At 42.7% G+C, this 13,337-nt stretch overlaps 1 protein-coding gene across 14 annotated transcripts in view; it reads right to left on the bottom strand.

Moving 5' to 3' along the window:
* The window catches only part of rnf220a (ring finger protein 220a), a 147,207-nt gene that overhangs the window by 14,544 nt on the left and 119,326 nt on the right, over nt 1–13,337 (bottom strand). For 7 of the 14 annotated variants that reach the window (XM_066692690.1, XM_066692687.1, XM_066692692.1 and 4 more), the window contains 7 exons: nt 12,338–12,459; nt 11,070–11,202; nt 9,241–9,285; nt 4,210–4,306; nt 3,606–3,692; nt 3,361–3,416; nt 3,025–3,115 (listed from right to left, as the gene is read on the bottom strand). In XM_066692690.1, coding sequence (XP_066548787.1) covers nt 3,025–3,115; nt 3,361–3,416; nt 3,606–3,692; nt 4,210–4,306; nt 9,241–9,285; nt 11,070–11,202; nt 12,338–12,459 — 631 coding nt within the window. The remainder of the gene's footprint in view (nt 1–3,024; nt 3,116–3,360; nt 3,417–3,605; nt 3,693–4,209; nt 4,307–9,240; nt 9,286–11,069; nt 11,203–12,337; nt 12,460–13,337) is intronic. The other 7 variants (XM_066692691.1, XM_066692688.1, XM_066692694.1 and 4 more) reach the window with 3 other exon arrangements.

Genomic DNA, 13,337 nt, shown 5'->3' with positions numbered 1-13,337 from the left:
GATTTATGTTGTAACTTTTTACAAGTGCTTTTGAACAACATTGAATAGGAATGCTTCAATCGAATACTGATTGAGAATCAATTTCTGAAGAAATGACAGATTTTCCAGAAATGTCCAGATAAATATATATTTGACAAAATGATAATGAAGTCTAAACAGCTCAATAGTTACACATGCATTTTAAAGCCCATCAGAGGTTAATCCTTGACTGTAAATATATTTCTAATGTTTTTGCTTTACATGCTTATAAAACTGAAAAATCACTTGAAACTTTAAATGCCCCCGAATCAGACCAAACACTCGTGCAATGATCAAAACGGGTTCAATACAAACACAGGATCCTGAACAAGACCCCCAGCCGATACCAAAATCAAGGCAGAGACGCATCTATTTCAGGCAAAAGCCCAGTTACCCTGTAGCCTACAAATGGTTAATTACACCCCACGAAAGCAGCAGCAGCAGCTGTGGTTTCTGATTTTGCACCCCCCTCCCAACAAATGAGCCCTCCCTGACCCCCCCCCCATTTGATTAATGATATCATCATCCTGATTTATTACTCCCCCCTCCCCTTTATATATAATAACAAAAAAAACTAAAAAAAATAGACGGAGCACTACTCTTGAGAAGTGGAAGCATGCATGAGAGCAAGCAGGCGAGCAAACTAGCAAGCAAGCCTGCCTCGCTGGAAATATTAAGCAAAATATTAAATAAACATCCATGCGTCATGTCTCAAGCTGCACTAAGCTAATAAAGCCAGCGACTCCGATCGGAATCAGGGGCCCTTCTCCTTGTTTACTTTAACACTGACATCAAACAGCTGGAATGATTCATGCCTCGGCTGGCTAAAACGTTTAATGCCCGTACATCATGCCAGAGGTATTCTCTGCGGCTGGCGGCAGAGAGGGAGAGAGAGAGCGGCCGACCTCGACAGGCCGCGATGAATCAATCTGAGCTGTCAGGCTTCAGCTGCTGCATTTAGAAACACATGGCAGCTTCCCCAGCCATCCTCAGCCACACTCCACAGACGCACACCCTCGTTCATTTGTTCCCAACAACAAACAGGAGTAAAGAGAAGGCAGTGCAGATTAACTTGCCATAAAATGCTAAGTGATTCTAGGAGCTAACAACTGATCACTATCAGGCAAGTGTACAATGCATACGATTTGTTTATCTCGAATGGGTACACATTTATATATATTAAAAAGAAAAGAAAAAAACTCTTTTAATGCGCTGATAGTAAATCAATAAATATCAAGCTGGTCTGCTTATCCGGTAGTTATCCTCTGTGATATTTAATATGTGGTGTAATGATTGTAGAGTAGGTCAGATGATTGATTAATTTAAATGATACATTTAAGCTGTGATTGTCCCGTGGGGTTAGCCCAACCCAGTCGGAGAGGAGCCAGTGAAGACATTACTACGGAAACATTTCCACCCTTTCATCTGTGCAACACAGTCAGATATTTGATCAAGGTGCTGCACCAGCTTTGAAAAATTTTGTTCAACTGCTGGTCAAAACAATAGAAAATACTTCAATGTCTTTTCATGGTTTTAGAGTGAAGAAATTAATTGAAACAAAGTTAACACTGTTCTGTCAATGAGTCCTTTTTCCAGAATGGCAGAATCAAATCCAATCTGTACTGTCATGCCAAACAATGCCAGATAGACTATTTATTTATTCCACAATATATTCATCTCAGTGCAGACAGCTTGGTAGAGCATTGGAAAGCTGCAATTTAAGGACATGGCCACTAACATATTAACAAATAAAGGTATGAGTGAAAACAGAGTGGAGACAGGAATGGATAGCAGGTATGAATGAGTGTAGCTCTGTTATTCCAGACATGCACCAGTAACCAATAAACACTAAACACCACCCTGTCTTGCTTCTCGCACAGTAGCACCACTCTGACCCCAATTACCCATTCAGTTAGCGGATTGGTGCACTCACAGACAAACAGGGCAGGCGGGCAAAAGCCCTGCCTCAGCACGGCAAAGGAAATTGTTTTATACAAGCAGATGTCTGGGAATATGGATGAGGACAGGGAGATAAGGGAATGAGAGGGCTGCCCTTTTACATTTACAGGTTATTCAAATTTATTTGCGGACAACATCAGCCAACAGCTCTCTCTCTTCTAAGAGAGAGTGTGGAGGGGAGGTACAGTTCTTAGACAAACAGAAAAGCTCTCTCAGTTTCACTGCACAAACATTTCCCTTCTGTCACTTGAAAGTCTTTCTACAACAGTTATATTCTGTAACATTTGTATCCATAACCCAAATGCAAAATAAGGCCTAAAATGTAATTGTGTTCGACAAATATTAGAAAAGTTACATTTGTAAAACTGTTATTAATCTTTATGATAATATTGTAAAGGCAGTGGCTTCTACAGAAACACATTTTTAATATAGTGAATTATAGGCAAAAGGATATTAATTCAGTTTTATAAATCTGTCTTTTCTGTACTTGAATGTGCCGAAATGCAGATGAATACACAATGCAATCATGAGATAGAGAACCGAGTCACTGTGAACCAACGTCAGCCTGTACATTTTTTTTTTTTAAACCTACAGAGCTGCTTACAACCTTGTTCACATTCTTAACCAGGCAGGCGACAGCTGCTGGAAATCAATACAAAGAGGGACCCATTACATGATAAAACAGAGCCATGGAACAACCTTGTACAACGAAGATCTGATGAATTTTCAGAGCAGACCAAGAAGCTTTACCAAGAGCCTTCTGCGTGTAAAAGGCACTGCGATTGACACGGTTGTACGGCTCTTAGTCCACAGACTGGAGATGGAGGAAAGTTCAGTGAAAGTTTTACTGTGTTCTATTTAACTCCATCGATTAATCATTCATGACAACATACGACTGCACACAGGTTGTTGATGACAATGGAAGCTGCATACAGCCCCCGAGGGGATGTATACAGGGGGGAGATAGAAAGATCAATGGGGCTAATTTCACACCCTTTAAAAGGGAGATGACCTCCCCCACAAACCCCCGCAGATGCCCTTACTTACTTTTCAATGTCGCTGTTTTTACACGTCTTCTGTGCGGTCGCTGTGCTGGCGTCCTGCTTGCCGGTCTCCCCGTTACTCGTTGACGGCATCTCTGCAGACGTCAAGAAATCATCTGTCAGCCTTCACCCCCAGAGAGACACCCCACCAAGACCCTCAAGGTCTGTCACACATCAGTTATAATAAACGAGAAATTTAAAAATTGCATTTTATTTTACCCATAAAAACGTTTTTCAGCAGGACTTTCTGGAGGATTAAGACGTTATCCAAAGTCTTGAATGCTTAACTTTGGAATATATATATATATATTTAAGCTCAATGAGAGAGCAATGCACTCACCGTCGCTGGCCCATTTGGAAAACTCTGGTGTTATTCTGTTGGAGGGCGTGCCACCACTACAAACAAACACATTTTTTTTTAGTTATTTTGAAGAAATTAAAAAAAAAAAAAAAAAAAAAACTGCAATTCAAATAAAATGTGTAGTAAATATACAAAAATCTTTCATTTAAAAAAAAAAAAAAAGATGAGGACACACAGAAACTGCAGAGCAAAGCGACTTGCTGGACTCGGACTCAAGCACGTACTTTAATACCGCGCCTCGCAATGCCTCCCTTTCTTTGGCTTCCCCTGGCTCCTCTCCTGAACATGGGATAATGTCTGCTTCAGTGTACCTAAGCGCAACATGTTAAGAAAACTACAGGAACATCTATACACAACAGTCAATAGCATGATTACGGATTACTGAAATCAGAAATGGGTAACTAGAGGAACCCTTTCATTGTCTTAGGTTAAAACCCAAGTCACATTTTATAGTCTGTGAGTTGAGAACAATGCGTTTGGATCTTGAAACCTTTCTGGGTAACTTGAAAGATTGTATCTGTTTTTAACTACGTGGAAAGAGCCTGTCTAGCAGTTGGAAACATTTTACAATACAAAGAACATTACTCATGATGAGTGTTATCGCCGTACAGGAAGTCACCTTGATGTATGGATTTCAAAAACATAAACATTCTTTAATGGAATTGAGATAAAGGGGTTCAAGCTGATTAAAAACCCAGGTGGCAATCTGATAGATCCTGATCAGAGAACAGGGTGCTGGTGGTGGGAATGCATGCGATTTCTGTGGATCGGGAGCGAACGCAAAGGAATAAGCCACTGTTAAGTGCTGACAGAGGGAGACAAGGATACTGTGCTTTTCCATATTCCAGGGTGTCATCCCCATCAACATCCAGATCAGCATCGCTGTCGTGGTTCTCTTTACTGCTGCACGTCACAAAGCCCGAGCCTGAGACACAGACAGAGAAAGGGAGGGGGGGGATGGAGAGAGAGAGAGAGAGAGAGAGAGAGAGAGAGAGAGAGAGAGGGGAATGGTGAGAACTTTTACATGAGCTACAGCAGAGGCCTGATGACTTCATGCATTCAAAGCATAGAGCATTAACTTGGAATACATTAATACTCAGTGTTAAAAGATTCATTCCTGACATGTATGCTTTTTAATTTATTCTTAATTGTATTCACTTTAATTTATGGATAATATATTTTATCTTGATTTTGTTATAATTAAATTGCATTTTAAGTTAGTATTTGTAAAAGCATATATGTCACTTTGGACAAAATCTGTAAAATTAATTACGAATAATAACGGGAATAAAATATTTTGTGTTTTTATAGATGTTATTGCAGAAGCATTTATTTCAGCACAGCAGGCAACATTTTTTTGAGAATACACAGACACAGACCAACATATAAAACAAACAGATATTGAAAGGAAATAAGGGAAGCAGAAAGATCCCTAAAATGGTCAGCTTTCTACAAGGTCTGTCCTTATCTGCCATGTCTGATTATTAGAAAAGTGCCACGGCTAGAGCTCCGCCAGCCCGGTCCTCCTCCTCCAGACTGCCTCCCATGATCCTCCCTAATCACGTCTCCCCAGACACATCCCACTCCGTCCACAAACAGTCAGCCCACATGTAACGGCTACTTGGCTGAAGAAAAACAAAAGTAATAGGCCAGTTCCCAGTTCTGTCAGCCGGCCGTCACATGCTGTGACAAGTAATTCCAGGCTGGCCATTGAGTGGCATCTCTATAAACCCAGTGATGAGCAGGGAGACAAACTCCCCATTCAATCTGAGTGCACCTTTCAGCTTTACTTAAGGACTCCCCTTCTAACACCTGAAGTGTGTCCTAGAAACGCACACAGAGACGCCAGCCTGCTGCTACTCTTATAAGCAGCTGTAAAGGAGCAGGGCTTTGCGGGTGAAAAGCTTGCATCATACTGTAAATCAACCTGATTGCAGGACTTGGCATCTCCAACTGGATTTATACTGTACAGGAAACAATGACAGGACCAGTGACATGGTATTAAAACCTGCCAGTTTAATTCTGCAGCAGAACCAGAAACTATGTGCTCTATTCCATGATCCCAGTCATCAGCTCCAGGTAGAATTATTTCCTGTCCTATGAGTGCTTTTCTGGGATTGAAGGGAGAATCTATCAAAGAACTGGAGTAAACTAAAAGCCAAGAGCGACTGCAACTAAATAAACTGAGACCATATACAGAATGAAAAGGAGAGCATATGTAAGGAGCAATTAAAAACACATCCAAAAATAAAAACATCACAGTCAACTATCAATCATATCACTTTTATAGATGATGAGTACCCTCAGTAAAGAAAGTTTTTAGAATTAATTGCTGGTAGCCAACCACAAATAAATAAGAGTACAAGAACTTAAAAATTAAGTATTTAGAGGATGCTTACATGTAATTATAAAATTAAAAAATCTAAGCAGTTCAACCTAATGTGTAATGCAACGTTTTGGCCTAATTCTTTACTGCAAGTCAATAGAAAAAACAAATTCACCCATTTGTAGCACTGAAAAAATCTGCATGAATTATTAATTCTCTCGTATGCAATCCACGCTAACGGCTGCGAGCAGTGTAGCAGCTGAAGTGTTAATTTCTCATCAGGGGCTGTAATTCTAGCAAACAGCTGAAGGGCTGCGCGTTTGTGTGCCGAGTTTGAGCAGGAAGGCCATATGGGGGACGAGGACACGAAGCCAGGCTACTCTCAGCTCGACGCAGCTCCTCTCAGCAACAGCACTGCATTATGGGGTTCTAGCCCGTGGAAGGGGATAAAACGGACCACAAATGCTAAACCTTTTACAATGCACCAATGGTTTTAAGTGATCAAATAAAAGGGACCTTTTAAGTTTTATTTGGTCCCTGTGGCTGTGAGAAACATATGTTAGCAATAGCCTGGCTGCATAAATCAACCGTTTGCTGTTCACGGCTCTTCAACACAAAACAACTGGACGTTCCACAGGCAGTGGTCCTCGCTTGGGACACTAACAAAACAAGAGGCCTAAAAGTAAAGCCTCATCTTGTATGTACCTGGTGGAAATGTGGCTGACAAAGCTTGCAATCTGGGGGGAAATGTAATTTAAGCATGGTGTAGTGCGATACATGTTTGTAGGCCATATTAGTATGTACTATCTCTTTGTGAAATAAAATGTCTCAAAAACAAAAATCCAGTTTCTCTGCACGAATGACGACAACCTGACTGAGGAAGTGTAGTTCGGGAAGCTGACACCCATTTGACTCCTGCCAGCGTTATTCAGGAGCACCAAAGGACGCATCTCCAGCATTTGAAATGTACCCCTTTAATACAGACAGTTCCTTCTATAATACAGCAGGCAGTGTAACTTTCAGGTCTTTGCAGATAAAAAGGAAGCACTAAAAACTACCCATCTATGTGTCATTTAAAATGATTACTTACAAAGCTTACTTGAGCTTTGGATAACTTCTTTAAATTTATACGCAACTGGGAATAAGCAAAGGAACAGGTTCTACAAGAAACTCAAGACTGCACATCGACGGGGCCAGGGGAGATGAAACCGCTGCAAGCTTTGACTTATGCCTGTGCTCCCAGATGGCCTTGGTGCCTGAGGTCAATCGCAACAAGCCACAGAGATAGAAGCATAAGGGGTGGAATGAGGGCAGACAGCAAGGAGGGGTGAGGGGGGTCTCCAAAGCGATAAACTGCTAATGAGGCTTAAATTGTATTAATTTATGTAAAAAGTGCAAATGCGAATGAAAGAAAAATAAATAGATACTTTGACCACTAATGGTGGCTGGCACAAGGAGATTTGGTGGGCTGTGAGCAGAAAGAAAATCACTGTTAATTTAATCAATTGATCAGAATATTGATTTGGGAGTCAGCGAAGATAGTTAGCCATGCATGGCAGGTCCCAGATGTGAGACCGCAGCAAAAGGAGCCATTGATTTCCAAGGGTTGTCATTCAACTGCGCTTCCTGAATAGAAATGAAACCTTTGCTGCCGTGGGGGGTGGGGGGTGGGGAGCAGTAGAGAGAGGAGGGGATGCAAGAGAAAGGCGGTAAGAGAAGTAGTAAGTGTGTGTGCTTTTGGAGGGGGTGGGGGAGATCTCAATGCTGGCATCCTGGGAGTTTCAAAGTTAAATTAGTTACAGATGCAATCACAGTGCCTTGTGTAAACTCTATTGATTGGATGGCTGTCAGGCCCAGTGCCTTGATGATCAGCCAATCAATCGGCATGCGATGTCACCTGCCACTTTCCTGAACAGTTGACAACGCAATTATCCGATGCGGAGGCAGGGAGTTGGCGTGTGTCAAACGCAGTTAGGCACTCGCAGGAGGCTACTCAATAAAGTGTGCAGACGTTCGGCTAGTGACGGAGATACAAAGGAGACAGATCCACTCACTCTGCGAAGGAGAGCCATCTTGGCAGTAGGATGGAATGAATAGTTTTGCACGTTCTCTTCCAGGTGTCTTCTACAAGGTTTGCAGAATGCCTTCACACCACAGCTGTGAATTAGTTTTCGGCGTGTCAGGCACTTCGTGATGTAAAGCTGTCTCTGTGCATTCAGGGTTTCTCTGAAGCAGAGCGCGTGATGACTCCGGCTAAGTGACTTGCCTTAAATCATCAGCTGGCTGCACCTGGTCTCTGCACACTAAACACAGGTGTGGGGATGTGTGACTAGGGGGGATCTGCATCTCTCTAACACGTCATCATTCCAATCGAAAGATAATTAGCCCGACAAACAACTCATGCTTATTTAATGGCTAAGCACACTGGTTAAATCTAGCCAATAAGCAAAAAAAACTAACAAACCAAAAAAACAACACTATCTGAATAACTAGTGCCTCAGCACTATTATGGTAAGTATTATGAAAAGGGCTGTATCCCCCAGGGGAGATGTATACAAGATTCTATGCTTTAGATATCTCCCATAATAATGATAATTAATAAGAATGGAAAATGATCAATAACCCATAAAGTAAAATAAATAAATAAATAAATAAACATTTATGCAACATTTTGACAGCTTGTTACAGCAAGATGTTTAAACAAGGAAGCATCTTCGCACAGCAGCTCAAGATCTCGGAAACGTGCTGTGATCTTGCACATCACAAGAGTGGCATCCAAACACAGACAGCGGTGAGGCACATCAAACAACGCAGAAGCGCGGATGAAGAGAGAAAGCAGGGAGGCTCATATTGCAGTGCTCGCTAAAATGTATAGACAATCGTAAAATTACTTCTGGAGGCTAAGACACTGGCAGCTCGCGGTTTCTGCATTAGAATTTAAGTGTGTAAAAACCTGGCGGCACCGGGGGACAGGGCAGGACACACTAACATTTTATCCGACGTCCCCCCTCCTCTTTCTCTACGGGGTCTGGTCCCATCACCCCCCACACTGCTCTCCTCTTCTTCCTCAAACGCACAAGTACGATTCCCTCTGAAGTTGTCTGGCTAGCTTTCCTGATCAACCGCTATCACTCCTTTTAACCAGTCTTGGCAGGCAATCTAATCTCCCCTGAAAAGGTCACCGCCACTTTAACTGCCTTTCAATCACATTATGCACGCTGCTGCACGCGCTCACAGTCTGCTGGGCCCTGCGGCGCTAGCCTTGCTCTGCCTTCCGTCAGCCGAGACGGGATCAATACCCTCACAACAGCCACCCCTTCACAAACACAACCACACACACACACACATACAACCACACACACTGCTCCCACTACTACCATCACCACTTGACCAAGAACGACACAACACAACGATCAATTACTGATTAAATGATGATGCAGTTTGCAAGGAGTTTAGAACAGCATTAAAGACACAAATAAATAAATAAACAATAACAGAAATCCAAGCACAGCGACACCCTACTGCTGGTGTACCTAATCTACTTAGCCCCATCTGCACAGGTCGAAGTGGCCGCAGGGCTGCATCAGGATGGTATTTGGAAGTTGGGGGAGAGGAGAGAAAAAAAAAAAAAAGCCATCTTTGAAGTGAGTTTACAAAGGAGAAAGCCTTCAAACGATCCCCAATGCCTTCATTACAGCCTAAATGCCCCCCCCTCCCTCACTTCCCTTCCCTTCCCTGTCCCCCCCCCCCGTTTACCGTCCACATCTGAGGGAGCGCTCCGGCTCTCGCCATCGATAGCGTGCGAAGATACACCCGTTTAAAGAGCGCTCCCCTTTCGCGAGCGGGATAAGCCGTTTAAACATGAGAGGCCTTTTGCTTCTGAGCTTGAAACTGATCCGATTCGATTTTTTTTCTTTTTTCTTTTTTCCTGCCTCTTTTGGGTTGAAAGTGTTTCTTTCGCCGGCTTTTTTTCCCACCTCCTGCCTCAAAGAAAGGGCGGTTCAGGAACACAGAGGTGAGATGACTTATCCCATTAAAGCTGCCTGTGGCCCCTTCTCCTAGGATGAGAGACCTTGCAGCAAGAGAGAATTCGACGCCATGTCTTTTTGAACAACGCCACACTCCATCAACACTTTCAAGAGGATCCTGAACCTTCTGAGGGCCCAATGCTCTTATCTTTTAAGAATGTCTGTATTAGACATTGGCACGGTTTCCCAAAACGTCTGCTCTCCTACAGCAGTCGACCCACACCACCGGCCAAAGCAGCTGTGCTATTTCACACTTTAATTAAAAAAATATCTGCAACAGCTCTGTTGGGTCAATTACAATTGTTGCCGTGTTTTTACAGTGTTCAGCGTCACATTAAGATCAAGCTGATGATGAAATATCATGGGTAACTTCCTTAGACAGGTGGCACCAGACCTCAATGGTCGGCACCTTCACAAAAGAAAGGATAGAAGAGACAGACAAGAGAGCCAGGCAGTTCTCCACTGTTTCCACTACTTTTGCGTTAAGTAGCTCACATCTCTGACCTCCCATGTTTAACCTAACGCTGCAGATAAGGGAGAATTTTGTTTGACAATCGCTCATATCTAGGCTCCCCCCACGGCCCCCAAAGAGCAAAGGCAAGTCTCAGCTAAAATTACATTCCCTGAGCAATGAAACCCAGAGGTCAAATATTGCCTTCTTTCCCCCGCCGCACACCGCTCGGCCCAGCTCGTCTGCAGGTCCGCGCAGCTAAATGTGTTTTTTCATTCATCCTTTTAAGGAGTGATCTGGCCAGGAGAGCCGACCTCTCCCGCACAGGAGGTCTTGCCGAGCACTTTCAATTTCCAATTTTCTTCTGCAAACCGCACGACACAGAGTCATGAATGGGTATGTCTGTATCTATACTAGATCATGGCTACACACAACAGCCTTTTTGCAATCTGACAGCCCACAATATCAGAGCTCAAATACTGAAGCCCACGTACACTTTAAACCCTGTTCTGGACTGCCCACCTTACTTAAATTATCAATTGTTTAGCTGCCCCGGGCAAATTGTAAAGAGATACCTGAATGTACAGAATGAGAGTTTCAAATGATATGCCCCCTCCCCTCATTTGAAAGTAAATTGTTCAAATGTAATAATAGGCATGCATTTTAGTTTTTTCCACCTTGTTTTTGTCCATCTATACTTCAATAGGACTTGAGGCTACAAGAGCACAAAGTTTCAGTGGTGCAGGGACCTTCAAAGTGGGATGATAAGGCTAGGACGATGTCTGAAGCGTCTTTCATCCATACCAGATCACGAACCATTTGTGGCACACTCTCTCGTTGCGGAATGATAATACTTGTGAATTGAAAGGCATCCCAGGCCTACCTCTGAAGCCACCCTCCAGCAGGGACGTGGCGCGTACCCTCTTCTGCCCGCACCACTCGTACTCCTCAAAGCGATTGCCATTCTCCCCGTCCATGTCGACAGAGTCGTCCTCTGTCCCACAGGCCCCATCTCTCTGCAGGAGAAACACTATGGTTACACCCCTGGCCAGCTTCACAGACAGACAGACAATATTACTTATTTCCAAAAGAAGGAAAAGTAAGAACTTTGCTAATTTTCCTTGGGTTGATATCCCAACAGCCCACTTAATTAATCACTAAACTATTTGATTATTCCGACCTATACTCAACTACGTATTTTGATGTTGATTTTCTTTTATACATATTTCAGAATGACTAGGTATGAATTAAACCTGATTTTAAAGGAATCTGGATCAAATAAACTAGCTTTTTTAATACAGAATAATAGGTATTTCAACCTGAATAAAATGTCTTTTTAATCTTAAAAAGGATTTCATTTCAGATTCCTTATTGCCAATATCCATTTGTTGGTGAAGCTACTGCTTATCTAAGAGAAATATGTAACATCTTCACATCTTAAAAGTCAAGGATAAGCAATGGCATCAGTGTAATAGTGGATACTGTTCTGATGTCAAGGTGTTATCCCTGTGGGATTCAAATATTAATCCATTAAGGATGAATGCCCATTATTGTAAGGTGTTACTGATTTGTAGATTATGTATAACACTACAAAAAAAGACTAGTAACAGTAACTGACCATATAAACATACTTTAGGGGAGTACCACTTGAAAAGTATGAAAAATATTTTATAATTATTAGCAATTATTAGTATTATATACTTTTATAACTGAAGACAATCCCACCCCACAATTGATACTCTGTTAATGTGCCTGCTCTGTGTACCACATTGCACTCTGTCAGAGAGAAAGCAACATTTGACCAGCAGGAAGGTAGAGAGAGAAAACGGCACTGGAGCAGTGACTGGTTACAGCAGGTTAAGAGGGGGTCCTAATCAGACTGACAAATAAAAGTACAAATAACATTAATGGAAAGGAATTCCTTTAGCAGAAATATTCCAAGAGGTAATAAAGAACATGTCTGTCTATTCTGAGGTGTGGGACTATGGTGTCCTTGTGGTTTAGTAGAGATGAACTCCCCCAGGTGAAACCCTGCGTGTCTAGGGAAAGTGCTGAAGAGAGAAGAGCCAAGCCGGGCATGTGGCGCAGAGAGGAGAAGGCGAGTGCGTGTGTGTGAGTGGAGGGGGCGGGGGGGGGCGGCTCTGGTGCTACCTTGAACAGACATTGTTCCACATGCCTACTCATCTCCTCCTCCGTCCCTGCCAGCGGTTTGCTGCACAGCGGACATACCTGTCCATCCTCCGGCTTCCGGCGCTTCATCTTCCCAATCCGAGCTGCAAGACAGAGGGACGGACAGGGTGAGCGCTGAGGACACACTGAACAGACACTGCCCTCAGAAACGGGTCGCATTCATCCACAGCTGTACTCACTGTATTCACTCAATTCATATTGCACGTTCAGAAGAAAAAAAAAAAAAAAAAGACCTAACAAACACCGTTTTCCTTTTAACGCCGTACATTCTGCGGCTCAATACTGTTCGATTCCCTAATGAACGACTTATTCAAGAGAGCTGCCAAAGAACAATTAGGACAATAGCCAGATGCAACATAATGTACCAATCTATTGTGCTAAGCTGGATACTTGGTAATGAAAACCATCTGATGCACTGGCCAGATCCGTGTGTAGTTATTCAACATTGAATTTGAAGCACGGAAGAACCTTGTTTTGTAAACACACAGCTCCAGTGGGGAGCAGCCTTTTCTACCATTTATAATAGAAGAGATGACTCGGCAAGTTAGTATCACATGCAAAGAGACCGGCCCTCCCAGAGGTTTCTCCAGAATGGCAATACGGTGATGTAGAACAGTATTGGCATTTACAATGCGTCAAATTAGTTTCTAACTGCATTGAGTTAATGTGGGTCAATGAAGTGGTCTGAAAACTGGCAATTTAGGGATGGCTTAGGTTTTACTAAACACTGGCTGGAAGTACAGTGAACAGTTCCTGTTCATTTCCACAAAAAAAAAAATAAAGAGCAGGAAGGCCCAGGTCATGCATTGTTGTACAGGATTCCTAAAATATTCTTCCTTGTCTTTCTCCTGCATCTGCCAAAACCAAGACCACAAGTTATGGGTCTCCGTACCACAACCACTTCATTTTAACTTAATTTTGCCAGTAATGCAATGTCAGCATGGATGTATGAGACTACTGG

The sequence above is a fragment of the Amia ocellicauda genome, chromosome 19 (genome assembly GCF_036373705.1).
Source record: "Amia ocellicauda isolate fAmiCal2 chromosome 19, fAmiCal2.hap1, whole genome shotgun sequence".
NCBI lineage: Eukaryota > Metazoa > Chordata > Actinopteri > Amiiformes > Amiidae > Amia > Amia ocellicauda.
The sequence above is the reverse complement of the archived record's forward strand: the minus strand, read 5'-3'. Positions and strand labels throughout refer to the sequence as shown.